We start from the raw sequence: 18,594 nt of genomic DNA, 5'->3' as shown, positions 1-18,594 counted from the left end.
CTTAACCATTTTTTTTGCCTTTCACATACCTAAAAAAGCTTTTACTATTCTCCTTTATATTTTTGGCCAGTTTACCTTCGTACCTCATTTTTTCTTTGCGTATTTCCTTCTTAGTAATCCTCTGTTGTTCTTTAAAAGCTTCCCAATCCTTCGTTTTCCCACTTACCTTTGTTATGTTATACTTTTTCTCTTTTAACTTTATATGTTTCTTAACTTCCCTCGTCAGCCACGGCCACTCATGCCTCCTCCTAGGATCTTTCTTCTTTCTTCCTTTTTGGAATGAACTGATCCTGCAACTTCTGCATTATACACAGAAATATCTGCCATTATTCCTCCACTGTCATCCCTGCTAAGGTATTGCACCATTGAACTTTGGCCAGCTCCTCCCTCATAGCTCCATAGTTCCCTTTATTCAACAGAAATATTGTCACTTCCGATTGTACCCTCTCCCGCTCAAATTGAAGATTGAAGCTTATCGTATTAAGGGTGTCAACTCACCCTTCACTCCAATGGACACAAGTGCAGCCTGTCCAACACATCCTCATAAGTCATTCAATCCAGCAAGTCTCCTCCGAACCAGCAACAATACTGTTAGATTATTCCTTAAATAAGGAGGCCAAAACTGCACTGTATTTGACATGTGGACTAAGGTCCTGTAGAAGTGAAGCATAACATTCTCACCTTTATGTTTTCCCATTCTTCTCATAATAAAGGCTAGAATCCCATTAACCTTCTTGATTACGTGTTCTACCTGCATCCTACGGTTTTGTTTCTCATGTACCAGAACACCTAAATCCCTCTGCACCTTGGGATTCCACAGATATTCTGCATTTTCATTCTTCCTGACAAAGTGAACTTGATGTTGCTCCAGGCTTGTTGCCAGATTTTTGTCCACTCAACCTATACGTGAAAACAGCTTTTGTCTTCTTCAGTCTCTGGGGCTCGATGGGTGCCCCCTTCCCTCCATGGGTGTCCTTGCTAAAGCTCAGAGCTCTGTCACAGAGGGTGACTCCCACAACAAACAAAAAACAATGTACTTTCCCACCTATTTTAGCAGATTTTGCCACCTTGCCTCTGCACACCTTTCCAACAAATATCACCAACCAATCTAAAATTGTACATATTAGGATTTAAATATAGAAGCAAAGCACTGTCTTCAATTCCCAATGGCACAGTTCAGGCTCAGTCACAGTACAGACTGACGAACATGCTGCACGTGGTAACTGTTGAAAAGTGTGGCGCTGGGAGAGCACAGCTGATCAGGCAGCATCCGAGGAGCAGGAGAGTCGACGTTTTGAGCATAAACCCTTCATCAGGAATGTCAGAAGGAGAGGGGGCTGAGAAATGAATAGGAGGAATGGGGGTGGGGAAAGGTCGCCGGGAAGGGGATAGGTAGGTGCAGGTGGGGAGTAATTACAATAGGTCAGAGGGGAGAGCATGTGATAAGGTCAGGCTTGATACAGATTATTCAGGGATTTTATTTCAAGCCAGGTAAGAAAATGAGAGTTCACAATCATGATTAGATGATCATTTTAATCAATTTGGCCTGATTCAATAAGATAGGCCAAAACAGCTGCACTCCTCTTAATCCTTTTATTTGAAACGGAAGAACTCCCCTTCAGTTTACCGTTCCAGATCTTTACAAAGGTCTTCACTAAAACGCTTCAACCATTTTTTGCCCTCTATCACTCACTCAAAGAGATGGACAAGGCTTCCAACACAGTGGGTACGGGGCATAAAAACTTAGAAATAGATTTTTACTTTAAACAAATACATATTAAAGCAATTAATAGGACTGTCAGAATAAATGGACAGAAGATCCTGATTCACAGAACTTCATAAAGACCAAGATTAGATTAGATTAGATTAGATTACAGTGTGGAAACAGGCCCTTCGGCCCAACAAGTCCACACCGACCCGCCGAAGCGAAACCCACCCACACCCCCACACTTACCCCTTACCTAACACTACGGGCAATTTAGTATGGCCAATTCACCTGACCCTGCATATCTTTGGACTGTGGGAGGAAACCGGAGCACCCGGAGGAAACCCACGCAGACACTGGGAGAACGTGCAAACTCCACACAGTCAGTCGCCTGAGGCAGGAATTGAACCAGGGTCTCAGGCGCTGTGAGGCAGCAGTGCTAACCACTGTGCCACCGTGCCGCCCACAAGATGCAGCAATTAAACTAATTCTCTCAAAACAGAATCAGCCAAGAACAGCAGTTTTGATCTGGAATGCAGTAAATTAAAATATCAATGGAAACTGATTCAACAGTAATCTTCAAAGGGGGGACTTTGATAAATATTTGTAAAAGATAATTGGCAGTGCCTTGGAGAAAGAATGCTAGGATGAGTTGAACAGCACCAAAGCGCATTTAACATACATAAACACAGATAGCTACAGGCCAAGAACAAAAGATTTTGCAAAGAAAAAGTCAACAAACCAGCAAAGAATTGAGTGATGTCCTCCACGGTACAGCTAAACGGTAGGCCCCTCAGACGCACAACGCGACCATCAGTCAATTCATTTTCACTGGAGTGGAGCCTTTTCAGTAGGACGCTGACATCATTGTTGTTTAGTTCAAACACTGTGGCAGGTGAGGCAAAAAGTTTGATTAGTTAACTTCTTTTTGTGAAAGTTACTCTTCAGAAAAACACATACTTTATTCTAAGCTGTACAACTTATAATTTATCTCAATATTTCTCCATTTTGACTTTTGTTCTCTCCATTTCAAGCCAAAAATAAGTAAGGTGCTTTTTGGATTCTGCTTGATGGTACAGACAGCAATAGAGAGGTAATCTGTCCAACCCTTCCCCTCCAGTCAAAGTAAGAAACTCAGGAGGAGCTTAGGGCAATTTTAAAAAAAGGCTCATGTGCTAATTATAGTGCGTTGGAAAACGACTAGCATTTACTGTATATACTGTAGTACCTTTAACAGTAAAAAGCTCAAGATATTTCACATGGGCATAAATTAGACTGAGTCTGACACTAAACCAGATAGGGAGATATTAGGACTAATGACAAAACCTTAGTTAAGGATGAGTCAGAGGCGGAGTAGTTTAGTGAGGGAATTCCAGAGCTTAGGTAGCCAGGAAGTTGAAGACACATCCATCCAATGGTGGAGTGACGAGACAGTAACAAATGTTACTGGATGTTATGGAATGAAACAAAAGGATTTACAAAACAATTATGCTTATTATTATTTCCCAAAGTCAAATGAAATAACACAAACCGACAACTTAGCGTACATCCTTAGAGAGCACCTTTCAAACTACTTGCACTAGAAGGACAAGGGCAACAGATACAGAGGGACACCATCTTCTGCATGTTCCCCTCCAAGCCTCTCACCATCCTGACTTGGACATATATCACCATCTCTTCACTGTCACTGAGTCAAAAATGCTGGAATTCCCTTCCTAAGGGGGGGATGAGTGTCTACCTACAGCACATGGACTGCAGGAGGAAGCTCACCCCCACCTTCAAAGGGGTAACTGGGACAGGCAATAGAAGTCTCCAGGAAAAAATTGGTTTCTCTTGATTTAGAGTAAAAATATTAGTGATGCTCTTAAATTAATGGCCTTTAATTCCAGGCTCACTGATAGCCTTTGGTACAGAACTTGCAACAATTCAGCTGGAGGAAAGAGCTCTAGCTTGTTCAATCTTTCCTGACAATGTCTACCCTATCAGGGGTTTTAATAGCATTCTATTAGTAGTCATCAAATGGCAGTATTGTACTGGGACTGGATAATGAGACAAAGTCACTGATGCTACATCAACATCTTAACATGGCTGATGATTAACTATGCTTAAGTGTGGGCTGGGGCCATAAAGCTCATTCTATTAAAGAACCAGGATGATGTGTATATCACATACAAAGCAAAATACTGACGTTGGAAACCTGAAATATAAACAAATCCTCATCAAATCAGGCAACATCCGTAGATACGTCTCTGCAGATTTGTCTCGCCTGAACATTTCTAGCATTTTCTGTTTATAGTTTAAACACCAAAAGCAAACTACAGTAGATTCTGGAGATCTGAAATAAAAATAGAAAGCAGGCCTCGCAATATCTGTGGTGAAAGAAATAAAATTAACGTTTCAAGTTCAAAGACTCTTCTTCAAAACCAAAAGATTCAGATTGGACTGAAAACATTAATTATATACTCTCGGTTGTTTATTGCTGAGTAGACGTCAATGCAAGGCAAAGTCACTTTTGCTGATTCCATTTGGAACCAAAAATCCAACATAACAAAATTAAGCCACTCAGCCCAACCAATCTCTCCTGCCCTTTATCACCATGTATTCTACTATAATCTGTAAGGGTTGCTTTTCTGAGGCACTGGTTATGCTACCGTTCATGTTTCAGTTGCATCTCAGAATAATTTGATCCAAGCCTGCAAAATATGAAGATTATATCAGTTATTAAGGCTAAGAAGGATTTTATTTCAACTGCAAGTGTTGCTAAACATTAATGGTAACAAGACAGTATCATAGGACAGAGTCTTCTGGATATGTATATTGGACAGGGGTTTCTGTACAATAGCCAGTGATCATTTATAAAAGTCAGCAATTGTCAGAACCTTCAGGATGTTGACCCAACCTCTGCCTCCCTCGCCTCAGGGAGATGCAGCACAACAGAATAGCATTCAGCCCCTTGGGACCATCACAGCAAATGGCAACAAAGACTCAGCTCAGTGTCAACACATGGAATAACACCATGGCAATTCACGGTAATAGCAAGGAAACTCAAAACTTCATGAAAATCTTAAGACTACACCAGGCTAGGCCACAAGTGACTAAGAAAATCAGAACGTGGCACAGTGGCTCAGTGGTTAGTATAACTACCTCACAGTGCCAGTGACCCAGGTTCGAATCCAGCCTCCTTGTGTTTGCGCATTCTCCCCTTGTGAGCGTGGGTTTCCTCTGGGTGCTCCTGTTTCCTCCCACAGTCCAAAGATGTGCAGGTCAGGTGAATTGGCCGTGCTAAATGGCCCATAATGTTCAGGAATATGAACGTTAGGTACAGTAGTCGACGTCGGTGGTGGGCAAGTTGTTGGAGGGAATGCTGGGGGACAGGATGTACACTTATTTGGAAAGGTAAAGACTGATTAGGGATAGTCAACATGGCTTTGTGCGTGGGTAATCATGTCTCACAAACTTGATTGAGTTCTTTGAAGAAGTAACGAAGAGGATTGATAAGGGCAGAATGAGAGATGTGATCTATATGGACTTCAGTAAGGCACTCGACAAGGTTTCCCATGGGAGACTGATTAATAAGGTTAGATCTCATGGAATACAGGGAGAACTAGCCATTTGGATACAGAACTGGCTAAAAGGTAGAAGACAGAGGGTGGTGGTGGAGGGTTGTTTTTCAGACTGGAGGCCTGTGACCAGTGGAGTGCCGCAAGGATTGGTGCTGGGTCCTCTACTTTTTGTCATTTATATAAATGATTTGGATGTTAGCATAAGAGTATGGTTAGTTAGTTTGCAGATGACACCAAAATTGGAGGTGTAGTGGACAGCAAAGAGGGTTAACTCAGATTACAATGGGATCTTGATCAGATGGGCCAATGGCTGAGAAGTGGCAGATGAAGTTTGATTCAGATAAATGTGAGGTGCTGCATTTGGGAAAACAAATCTTAGCAGGACTTATACACTTAATGGTAAGGTCCTAGGGAGTGTTGCTGAATAAAGAGACCTTGGAGTGCAGGTTCATAGCTCCTTGAAAGTGGAGTCGTAGATAGATAGGATAGTGAAGGCGGCGTTTGGTATGCTTTCCTTTATTGGTCAGAGTATTGAGTACCGGAGTTGGGAGGTCATGTTGCGGCTGTACAGGACATTGGTTAGGCCACTGTTGGAATATTGCGTGCAATTCTGGTCGCCTTCCTATCAGAAAGATGTTGTGAAATTTAAAAGGGCTCATAAAAGATTTACAAGGATGTTGCCAGGGTTGGAAGATTTGAACTATAGGGAGAGGCTGAACAGGCTGGGGCTGTTTTCCCTGGAGCATCGGAGGTTGGAGAGGGTGAAGGCTGGGGCTGTTTTCCCTGGAGCGTCAGATGCTGAGGGGTGACCTTATAGAGGTTTACAAAATTATGAGGGGCATGGATAGGATAAATAGACAAAGTATTTTCCCCGAGGTCGGGGAGTCTAGAACAAGAGGGCATAGGTTTAGGGTGAGAGGGGAAAGATATAAAAGAGACTTATGGGGCACCGTTTTCACACAGAGGGTGGTACGTGTATGGAATGAGCTGCCAGAGGATGTGGTGGAGGCTGGTACAATTGCAACATTTAAGAGGCATTTGGATGGGTATATGAATAGGAAGGATTTGGAGGGATATGGGCCGGGTGTTGGCAGGTGGGACTAGATTGGGTTGGGATATCTGATCAGCGTGGACGGGTTGGACCGAAGGGTCTGTTTCCATGCTGTATGACTCTATGACTCTAGTCAGGGCTAAATATAGAGTAATAGGTTAGGAGAATGGGTCTGGGTGGGTTACCCTTTGGAGGGTCATTGTGGACTTATTGTGCCAAATGGCCTGTTTCCACACTGTAGGAATTCTATGATCTACATTAGATCATTGCCAGACAAGAAGACAGTTTCAAGTAAAAGAAACAGAGGTGGCAATATCAGTAAATCCTTTTAGACCGTGAGCTATGATCTGAAATGTACTAAAAAGGCAGTAGTAACTGATTCAACAGCAACTTTCAAAAGGACAACAGATAAACATCTGCGAAGGAAGAACAGTTGTTGGGCAGGATGGAACTTGAGTATAGCTGTGAAAAATGAGTCATGTTGTCAAAATCATTTGTCTTGCCCTCACATTAACAGATGCAAGATTGCAAAATTTGAAGGGAGGAACAACTTATACTGCATGAGAAAAAGTCGCTGATCGGTTGACAAGTCAATTCTGACTGGCTGAGGTATGGCTTTGGGGAAAACGCACCAGGGAAATACAAATAATTTTGAAAAAATCTGTAAATGGTTACGAGCACATTGGATAAAATAGGTAGCACTTGCAAAGTGACATTGAGCTGAATGACTTCTTCCTATGATGTGTAATTATAAAGGAGAAGAAAAGGTTCCTCAGACCTTGTAATTCAGGATTCTGAAGTTCATGATACTGTACCCTCAATGTAACGCTGCCCCAAGTATTTCTTGTGCTTTTCCAGAGCTTTTTTCACATCTTCTGCAGACTGGAGTTCAATAATTGCTTCTCCACTTGGCTTGCCACCTCTGCTGCACAGGAAGTGCACACCTTTAATACCATCCACAACGCCACAATCTAATCCAGAGAAACAAAGAGATATGTAGACAAAGAGAAAGCATGAGTCTACACCCAGAGACACAGCAGAAAACAGGGCTACCAGCAGACCAAACAGGTTTGACATCTGCAACCCAATACATGTAAGCAAATCACTGACAGATTGGGAATAACACTAGGTGAACAAGGGTGGCAGAGGATTGCGTGGAACATAGACATTAGCACGCACCAGTCAGCCAGCGTGTGCTGCATATTCTTGAATCACAGCATCTACACACTTGCCACTGTGCTGCACTGTCTCTGACAGTGTTCTGTACCAACTGGTACATCAAGTGCCCATTTTACACATTATTACTGACTTGCTGCAAACAGAAGTGAGTTAGATGCAATACATCACAGTCTTTAAACTGTGATTCATGACAGCCGAGAGCCCCGCTCAGACAACAACTCACCAGGACAAAAGACCAGATACCTAAGACTAATATAATTTACAAGATTCCGTGCAAAGACTGCACAAAACACTATAGAGGAACCTCGATCATCGAATTTCAGATTATCCAGCAAGATCCCGATGCTTGGCGAACGGTGTTATCCGACATTCGATTATCCGACAAAATACTCCCCACCTGTGTCATTCGGAAACTCTCTCACCATCAGTCCAAGATGAAATTATTGTAGGTTTGTGGAAAGGTTTGTAGCTCGGGTGCTGGTTGCCATGGTTGGGGGTATGCTCGCTGAGCTGGGAAGTTGATCTGCAGACGTTTCATCCCCTGTCTAGGTGACATCATCAATGACATCTTAAGACAAACAACGTGACAAGGCCATACCACGACCTAACTCACTAACCATGCCACCTTACATAAAAAACGTCATGGAACTGACAGACAGACCCCTCTGCCCACTGGGATTCATGACAGCCGAGAGCCCCGCTCAGATAACAACTCACCAGGACAAAAGACCAGATACCTAAGACTAATATAATTTACAAGATTCCATGCAAAGACTGCACAAAACACTATAGAGGAACCTCGATCATCCGAATTTCAGATTATCCAGCAAGATCCCAATGCTTGGCGAAACGGTGTTATCCGACATTCGATTATCCGACAAAATACTCCCCGCCTGTGTCATTCGGATAATCGAGGTTCTTCTGTATATAGGACAAACAGGCAGACAACTAATAATCCACGAACACCAACTAGCCACGACCAGCTGGCCCCAGTAGCCACACACACAGATGACAAGGACCACAAATTCGACTGGGACAACACAATGATCATAGGACAAGCCAAACAGAGGATAGCCAGAGAATTTTGAGAAGCATGGCACTCATCCACAGGCTCCACCAATAAACACGTAGGCCTGGACCCAATATCCCGGCTACTACAATGAACAACCGGAAGCAGCAGGAACAGAACCAAATAAATCCCAGAAGACACAGTACAGCAGCGCTTCACAGGAGGCTCCAAAGCACCAAAGATATCACCGAGACAGGGGACAAAACACCTGCAAACCAGCTTCCCAGCTCGGTGAATATACTCCAAACCAGGAAATTATGCTATTGAACGGAACTGAGCTGAGCTGCATCATCATTTGCAAACTAACAATGACAACCAGAAAACATTATGAATGTGAAAGAACCAAGTGAAAGGATATGGATCTACTTCAGTTCTCCATGAGCTATTGCAACTGTTGATCTCTTATCAAGTTCAATGGCTTCAATTTTTACTACAAACTGCCAGAGTTCATCCCTCTCCCTGGCCAGTGTCAGATGCCCTAAGCTGACTGCAATGTCAGTATCAATATGTGACCCCCACCACAACATGCCACCTCATTATTCCCTCCATTGTAAGACCATCTATTTACAGCCTGACTCTGTCCCTGCTTCAGCACATTTACTGCTGAAACTCACCTTCGGACTCAACTATACTAATGTTCTCCTGGTCAGCTTCACACACTCCTTACATTTGAGTTCATTCAAGACTCTGCTACCCCTATCCTAACTTGCATCAAGTCCCATCACTCCATTTATTAATCTATTCTGGCTTCTGCTTTCAGTAACACCTTAATTTTAAAGTTCTTATCCTTGCCTTTGAACCCTGGAAACTGGTGCTGTACTGAGGTAGAATAGGAAAATCACTCTCACAATGTCCATTACAAACAACAAACTTGCAAACAATTTAATCCTATTTATGCTGCAATTTTCTCCTTAATGTTATGTTTTGAGTCCAATAATGACTTCCTCAAAACCAAAGGGGACTTGATGGGTTTGAGATGGTGGAAAAAGATGGGGAGGAGCAAGTGGAACAGGGGAAATTTAGAGGTTGAAGGACATTAGAAATCACAGAACAAAAGGAATAGGGAGTGTTAATGGTGATAGAGAAGGCACATCTGCACGACCACAACAGGTATTAATAACAGGATGTAGGGCAGCTCTGAAGGAACACAAAATGTAAGATGAGGTTGGGAGATCAAAATGCAGAATAAAGTTATATTGGACTGTAAGCTGCCACACCGGGGTCTCCAGCAAGTTTGGTTTTGATTAACTTAAATGGAAGATCAGCTCGGAGGCTGTGTTTCCAGAAATAGGGAAGGTAAGGCTACGAAAGCATTTGAGCTCGAGAATGAGAATGCTATGGTTGTTGGACCAGCAAGCACAGAGTACTCTCTCAGTCTTCAACAAAAACATCGCAATACAAATTGGACTCCACAACAGATTTAAAAAAACAACTCTTATAAAGCAGCTGTCACGCTACTATCAGTCTCAAGGGGCAGAAATTAAATGGATAGGATATCTAGATTGTGGTAAATAGCTTACCTGAGAAAAAACTCAGCACATCTTCTGCAGAGCAGGACCATGGCAATCCCCGAGCCCTGACTACAAACACATCGGTCCCCATCTCTACTGGAGCTGGCACATAATCAGGGAGTGGGGGATAGTCTTCGTGCACAGGTTGAAACGGCTCCTGCGTTAGATTGGGGAAAACAAACAAGGAATAAAGTACGGTGACTGGCTACAAACAGCACAGCAAACTGCCAGCACAGAAGTAATGCCTAATATAGAAACACAAAGCACTGCCATTGCTGGAAATCTGAAACAAAAACGGAAGTTAATGCTGGAGAAATGCAGTATCTGTGGAGACAGAAACAGATTTACCATTTTGAGTCCACAATGATGATTCTTCACAATGTCTAGTGTGTATCTGGGCACCGAGCCACAGATTTCCATCACATAACTGTGAGTTGGCCCATATTTTGTCAAAACCTGGCCCATTTTTGAACAAGGTGTATTTTCAGTGGACTGAAGTCTAAACAAAATCTGTCCATTAACAAAAAATTGAACAGTGCTGACTTTATCATGACCAGTTTGGTGAGGAATACACTGGGCCCTTTGGAAAAACACTCACTGGAAAACAATGATAAAAGGCTGGAGGGTAATGAGGTGGGAATAAGAACCCAGAGGGATTGTGTGGGGGGAGGAGAGGATTTTACATTTCATATTGGGGTCATGCAGCAATCAGAGACAATCACCGAGGATGATGATAATGTTGGACAGGACTTTAATTGAAAAGGAGATACCAGAAGCAGATATTTGCATAATTTGAAGATTAGCAAAGTCAGATGGCAGGAGACTGGACAGTTGGGTATTTGAGATTTTGAGTAAATGTTTTGACAGCAGTGGAGGTAAGGTAGAGGTGGGAGTGAGCAATATAAAGGAGGTAGTTCTGAGGCTGGAGGCTGCAAGGCTGACATTGATCACTGGATCAGAATGAGACTGGGAGGGAGGTCGAGACTTATCCCCCATACCGGCTGACCTAACTTAGAGCCACGATTGAGCTTATCTGAAGCTTGACGTGGATCAACTCCTTTTCTTCACCCTCCATTCAGTTTAGTCCCAAATTATATACATATGCTTAGCTGGTCAGTAGTGTGTATGGAAGGGCTTCGCAACAAGGCTAAAATTCTAACAGGATTTCACAGGGTTGTAGAGTCATTGAGATTTACTGCAAGGTAAAGATCTGTTGGCCACTCTGTATGCACCAGTTAAAAACAACCACCTGACTATTTTCATCCCATTTTCCAGTGCTTTTTCCATCGCTCTCTTTGCCATGCCACCACAAGTGCACATCTACAATACTTCCTCAATGTTATGAGAGTTCCTGCCTCCAGCACCATTACAGGCAGCTTCCCCATCACCCTCTGATTGAAAATATTTTTCCTCACAGCCCCTCTAAACCCTCCAGCCCCTTTTCTTAAATGTATGATCCTTGTGATTCATCCCTCAACCAAGGGCAGATGTTCCTCTGTCTATGCCCCTCATCACTTCATACATCTCAATCATGTCTAATTCATCTTCTAAGGAAATCCATCCCAGTCTGTCCAAAATCTCTTATAGAGTCACAGAGATATACAGCACAGAAACAGACCCCTTGTTCCAACTCCACTTGCTAACCAATATGCTAAACTGATCTTTATAACTGAAGCTCTCCAGCCCAGGCAACATCCTAGTGACTCTCCTCTGTACTCGCTCCAGTGCAATCACATCCCCCTACAATGTCCATTCCAGAACTGTACACAATTCTCTACCTGTGATCCAACCAATGTTTTATACAGTTCCAGTATAAACCTTCCTGCTTTTCAACTCTCTAACTCAACTGATAAAGGCAAGTATCCCATGTGCCTTTTTAACAACATTATGTACCTGTCTCACTACCTTAAGGGACCAGTGGCTGCACATACAAGGTCACTCTGGTAATCGGTGCTTCTCAGAGTCCTATCAAACACCATGTATACCCTTGCCTGGCCTTCCTGCCCAAGTGCATCACCTCTCAATTATTTGAATTGAATTCCATTGGCCACTGACCAGCCCATCTATATCCTCCTGTAATTTAAAACTATCCTCCTTACTATTTGCCAACACTGCAATTTTTGTATCATCTGTGAACTTACAGAACAACCCTCCTGCATTCAAGCCAAAATTGTTTATCGATACCATAACAGCAAGAGTTCCAACACTGAACCCAGTGGAACTGCACTGGTCACAGCGTTTCAATCACAAAAATACCCCCTGATCATTATCCACTGCTTTCTGCCACTTAACCAATTCTGGAACCAATTTACCAAATGTCCTTGCAGCCCATGGGCTCCTCCCTTTGTTATCAGTCCCCCAAGTGGATCCTTAACCAAAGGCCTTGCTGAAATCTAAGTAGAGTACAGTGAATGCACCCTCTCACCTACATACCTGTTTCCTAATGACCGCGGGTCACAATCTAAGGGTATGGGGAGCCCATCTCGGACTGAAACTGGAGAAACATCTCCACCCAGAGAATGCGAGCCTGCGGGATTCTCTACCAAAAAAAAATTGAGGTCACAGCCTAGAACCTTCTTAAGAAGATGTTAGATTCAGACCTTAGGGCTAAAGGGTGTGGAAGAAAACATGAACAGGGGACTGAGTTGGATAATCAGAGATATCACACTGGAATGGTGGGGCAGGCTCAAAGGGCTGAATGGCCTATTCCTGCTCCCACTTTCTATGCTTCTATGATCAGAAAGTTAATATTGGGAGAATCCAGCTTGTATACAGAGTGGAGTTGGATCTCCAAGGTTGGCAGAGTAGGATCAAGGAGGAAAAGGAAGCAAGCTCAAGGAGACTAAGGTGCACAAAATACAAAAGGAGAAGGTAATAGTGTGGGATGTGCTGTAGTGGTGAACCGCATTTCATGAGGCAGGCAGAATGCTGGGGGAAACTAAGCAGGTCTGGCAGCATTTGTGGAGATAGAGAGAGTTAACATATCAAGTCAAGCATGATTCTTCTTCAGAACATTAAATGAAGCACTCGGAACTGGTTGTAGATAATGAACGGGGGAAGCAGGAACAAAGAGTGAGACCGTGTTTTTCATTCACTCACTCACAGGATGTGGGCTTCGATGGTTGGGCCAGCAGTCTCAGTCCATTCCTGGTTGATCTTGAAGGTGATAAAGATATAGACTTGGGTTTTAACAGCAGAGAGAGCTAAACCAGTGACAATGCAAGGCTGTGCTTCAGAGTTAGAAAAATCTCAATAAGATATTGGACATGTGTAGGATCTTAACTTGGACCTAGCATCTGAGATGTTGATGATGAAGACATGCTGGAGTTTGGTTCACAAATCAAGATTCATTGACAGGATCTTAATCCAGGAGACAAGTCAGGAATGTGACGGAACATTCTCCACTTGCCTAGCTGGGTGCAGGCCCAATAACATAAGCAGCTCAAAAGACACCAGGGAAAAGCAGCCTACTTCATTAACACCATGATATTAAGCATTTTAAGACTGACGCTCAGTAGCAGCATCTACAAGTTCGAAAAGTGTGGCACTGGAAAAGCACTGCAAATCAGGCAGCATCTGAGGAGCGGGAGAGTCAACATTTCGAGGACAAGCCCTTCATCAGGAATGAGGCTTCTGGCCCAGGGGGGCTGAGAGATAAATGGGAAGGGGGTGGGGCAGGGGGGGCAAAGTAGCTGGGAATGCGATAGGTGGATGCAGGTGGGGGTAATGGAGATAGATTGGAGGGGAGAGTGGAGCAGATAGATGGGAAGGAAGATGGAAAGGTAGGAGAGTTCAAGAGGGCAGTTCCAACTGGAAGGTTGGATCTGAGATAAGGTGGTGGGAGGGGAGATGAGGAAGCTGGTGAAATCCACACTGAAACCATGTGGTTAGAGAGTCCCAAGGCATTCTTCCTCCAGGTGTTGGGTGGCTAGGATTTGGCAGTGAAGGCAGCCCAGGACCTGCATGTCTTTGGCGGAGTGGGAGGGGGAGTTAAAGTGTTCAGCCACAGCGCAGTGGGGTTGGCTAATGCGTATATCCCAGAGATGTTTGCTGAAACGTTTCGCAAGTTGGCATCCTGTCTCCCCAATGTAGAGGAGACCACATCAAGCGCAACGGACTCTAACCACCTGATACTTTAACTCCCCGTCCCACTCCACCAAGAACATGCAGATCCTGAGCCTCCTCTACTGCCAAACCCTAACCAGCCGAAGCCTGGAGAAAAAACACGTCTTCTGCCTTGGGACCTTCCAGCCATACCAGATCAATGTGGATTTCACCAGTTTCCCCATTTCTCCTTGCTCCACCTTATCCTAGTCTCAACCTTCCAACTCAGCTTGAACTGTCCTATTTGTCCATCTTCCTTCCCATCTATCCACTCCACCCTCCTCTCTGACCTATCACCATCACCCCCATCTTCAGCTACCCACCCCCCAGCCCCACCCTCCTCTCCTTTGGGCCACAAGCCTCATTCCTGATGAAGGGCTTATGCCCACAACGTCGATTTTCCTGTTCCTTGGATGCTGCCTGACCAGCTGTGCTTTTCTAGCACCACACGCTCCAGCATCTGCAGTGCTCACTTTCTCCATCTATGAGTTGCATTGCAGAGATTTATGAAGGATCCTTCAGCATCATCTTCCTAACCTGTGACCACTACCATCTGGGGTGGGGGGGCAAGATGAGTGGCCGAATGGCCTATTCCTGCTCCTATTTTCTATGATCAGAAACTTGCAAGTTCTCTTCCAAGTCTATGTCATCCTGACATGAAACCCCAAATCCAACATTCCTTCACTGTCAAAAACTCAAAACCCTGGAACTCTCTTCCTAAAAGAACTGTGGCTGTCCCTCCGCCTAATGAACCACAGCAGTTCAAACAGACAACTCACCAGCAGCTCCTCCAGGGCTATTAGGGACAGGTAATAAATGGTGGGCCCGCTGGCAACAATTGCACGCCAAAGATGAATACCATAACAGTACCAATGAGCCAAAAACAAAATGGAAAAGTTCAGCGAAATGTTATCTAGATAGATGAACACAAACATCAGACAATATTGCTAAAATGATGCACCCACGGGAGTGAATCAGATGTGATCAAATGGAGAAGCTTTTAAAACTTACTGGTTAGGAGAAGGCTCATGAGCAACAGAGAGTGTTACCTGCATCCGTTATAGTTAACCAGTGTTTACTAGGAACATGAATAAATACACTCTCACACTAATACATTAATGTTGTGCTAGCTGCATTAGTTCCCAGTCTGGGCACACCTGTATTTTAAAAATTTTCATCCTTGTTTTGAAATCTCACCTTGGCCTCATCCCTCCCAGTCTCCAGTTAGAACATAGAACATAGAAAAGTACAGCACAGAACAGGCCCTGTGACCCACGATGTTGTGCCGAGGATTAATCCTAATGTAAAATAACCTAACCTACGCACCCCTCAACTCACTGCTCTCCATGTGCATGTCCAGCAGTTGCTTAAATGTCCCCAATGACTCTGCTCCCACCACCACAGCTGGCAACGCATTCCATGCATTCACAACTCTCTGCATAAAAAAATCTACCTCTGATGTCGCCTCTATACCTTTCTCCTAACATCTTAAAAATAGTTCTACAAACTTCAGATCCCAGAATTCATACCCCAACAAATCAGGAGTAGGCTATTCAGTCCCTCAAGCCTTCTTGCCAATTAATATCCTGACTGATTTGATGAACTTCGCATTCCTGCCTGTTATCCTTTGACTGACTCGTTAGTCAAATAATCAACTAACCTAGCTTTAACGTAGTCTAAAAAATATTTCTCATGATAGTCTTAAATAGTCAGTGCCTTATTTTTAAACTGTATCCCCTAGGTCTAGTCTCTCCCACTAGGGAAAACACCCTTTCAGCCTAATTCTGGTCTCCAGTGAACAAATCTCTCTGAGTTGAGTCGCTCTGTCGTTGGCAGCTCTGCCTTCAGTGGCCTGGGTCCTAATTCTGAAATCCCCTCCCTAAATCCCTGCAACCCCCTCCTCCTCCGTTAGAATCCCCTTTAAACTGAACTCCTCCTTGATCAAGTTGTGGTTATTTATCCTAATACCTGGCTGTGTTGTAAAATTGTCTGTAATGACCAACCAAAGGGCATTTTACAACATTAGATGCTCTGAGTCCAAGCTGCAGTAATACAGCCAACACACACAATTATCCATAAATAAATGCACATTAAATACAACATTATCTTCAATGCTGACACATATGAAATACTTTATATAACTATTTTACTAAGACTTTTTTGAAATGGGACATTTACATCATGACTTTATATTTTCCATAACTCAGCACTTAACACTTTAACAGCATTTTATAAACACATTTATATTTCTTCAATTGCAAAGATGTTTATGTGGATTGATGAGGGTGCATTCCTGGTTGTAGTCCCCATTTCCCACCAGCAGCTTCTTACCTGATGTGAGTAGCGGGGATGGAGCCCGGCCCTGACTGTACTCGAGGCCGAGGCCCCACTCCGGGCCTGCGGCTCCTTCACTGACACCGACACTGACGGGAAGCAGGGACTCCGGCCTCCGGCCACCAACAGGCTGTAAGCCCGGGATAGAGCACGCAGATTCAGGAAGACACCAAGCCTGGAGCTGACGGCCATGGAGACCGGATCAGGATCCGGACTGAATCGCTCGCCAGAGCCGGTACCGCCAGCAGCCTCTCCCCTCGCTCACTGAGGCCCCGGCATCGGCTACAGGACCTCCACACACAGCGCCACCGATAGGACGGGAGGCTCACCATTAACCTCCACACACAGCGCCACCGATAGGATGGGAGGCTCACCATTAACCTCCACACACAGCGCCACCGATAGGACGGGAGGCTCACCATTAACCTCCACACACAGCGCCACCGAAAGGACGGGAGGCTCACCATTAACCTCCACACACAGCGCCACCGAAAGGACGGGAGGCTAACCATTAACCTCCACACGCAGCGCCACCTATCGGAAGGGATGCTAACCATTAACCTCCACGCGCCACCCAGAGCTCGGAAGGCTGCCTCATTAACCTCCACACACAGCGCCACCCATAGCACGGGAGGCTGTCTGTTTTTTGTGCATGTCATAGAGTCATAGAGATGTACAGCATGGAAATCCATACACGTACCACCCTCTGTGTGAAAACGTTGCCCCTTAGTTCTATTTTATATCTTTCCCCTCTCACCCTAAACCTATGCCCCTCTAGTTCTGGAATCCCTGACCCCAAGGAAAATGCTTTGTCTATTTAGCCTATCCATGCTCCTCATAACTTTATAAACCTCTATAAAGTCACCCTGTTCAGCCTCTCCCTATAGCTCCAATCCTCCAATCCTGGTAACATCCTTGTAAATCTTTTCTGAACCCTTTCAAGTTTCACAATATCCTTCCGATAGGAAGGAGACCAGAATTACACACAATATTCCAAAAATGGCCTAACCAATGTTGTGTACAGCCGCAACATGACCTCCCAACTCATGTACTCAATACTCTGACCAATAAAGGAAAGCATACCAGACGCCTTTTTCACTATTCTACCTACCTGCGATTCCACTTTCAAGGAGCTATGAACCTGCACTCCAAGGTCTCTTTGTTCAGCAGCACTCCCTAGGACTTTACCATTAAGTGTATGGACATTAAAGGTAGCAAGACAGGTGGTTAAGAAGATATGTGGGCCACTTACCTTTATTAGTCACAACATTGAATATAAGAGCAGGAAGGTTATAAGGGAGCTGTATATAACACTCGTTAGGACACAGCTGGAGCACTCTGTGCAATTCTGCATCCGCACTATAGGAAGGATGTGGTTGCACTGGAGGGTGTGTGGAGGAGATTCCCCAGGATGTTGCCTGGGATGGAGCGATTCAGCGGTGGACAGAGCCGAGAGAGGCCGGGGTTATTTTCCTTCGAGCACAGAAGGATGAGGGGGACAGAATTCTGGGGGTCAGAGATAGGTGAGAGAGGGAGAAATTATTTCCTCTTTGTAGAAGGGTCAATGACTAGGGGCACAGATCTAGGATAAGGAGCTGGAGGTTTAGAGGGGATTGGAGGACTTCATTTTCATCCAGAAGTCATGAGTATCTAGAAGCCACTACCTGAGAGGGTGGTAAAGACAGGAAATCCTCAAGGCATTTAAGAGTAGATGGACACTTGAAATGCCATTGTGTGCAACTCTGAGTGCTAGACAATGGATTTGAATGGATGGTTAATTTGTGACAAGAGTAGATATTATGAGCCAAAGGGCCTCTCTTTGTGCTGTTAAAAACTGTTTGATACTAACGTCTACACACATCACCATCTGTAGCACAGGAGGATATACACATAATACCACCTCACTGGTCCAGCAAGTTATAACAGTCTTCCTCTGAAAGATTGTAGAAATAGTATGAATAAATAGGAATGCCATTATTATCCAGCCTCAGTCCTAACTAACATTTGTGAGATGTGCAAGTTGCAGTCTTAGGTTAGGGCTTGTTTATTCATTTATGGGATGTGGGCATTGCTGTCTG

General features: G+C 44.2%; 1 protein-coding gene across 1 annotated transcript in view; it reads right to left on the bottom strand.

Moving 5' to 3' along the window:
- The window catches only part of grsf1 (G-rich RNA sequence binding factor 1), a 35,336-nt gene extending 18,533 nt beyond the window's left edge, over nucleotides 1-16,803 (bottom strand). The window contains exons 1-4 of the mRNA XM_043674474.1: nucleotides 16,514-16,803; nucleotides 10,088-10,235; nucleotides 7,135-7,290; nucleotides 2,448-2,591 (exon numbers count right to left, since the gene is read on the bottom strand). Coding sequence (XP_043530409.1) covers nucleotides 2,448-2,591; nucleotides 7,135-7,290; nucleotides 10,088-10,235; nucleotides 16,514-16,708 — 643 coding nt within the window. The 5' untranslated portion in view covers nucleotides 16,709-16,803. The remainder of the gene's footprint in view (nucleotides 1-2,447; nucleotides 2,592-7,134; nucleotides 7,291-10,087; nucleotides 10,236-16,513) is intronic.
- Nucleotides 16,804-18,594: the final 1,791 nt, after the last annotated feature.

This window comes from Chiloscyllium plagiosum, chromosome 32 (genome assembly GCF_004010195.1).
Source record: "Chiloscyllium plagiosum isolate BGI_BamShark_2017 chromosome 32, ASM401019v2, whole genome shotgun sequence".
NCBI lineage: Eukaryota > Metazoa > Chordata > Chondrichthyes > Orectolobiformes > Hemiscylliidae > Chiloscyllium > Chiloscyllium plagiosum.
The sequence above is the reverse complement of the archived record's forward strand: the minus strand, read 5'-3'. Positions and strand labels throughout refer to the sequence as shown.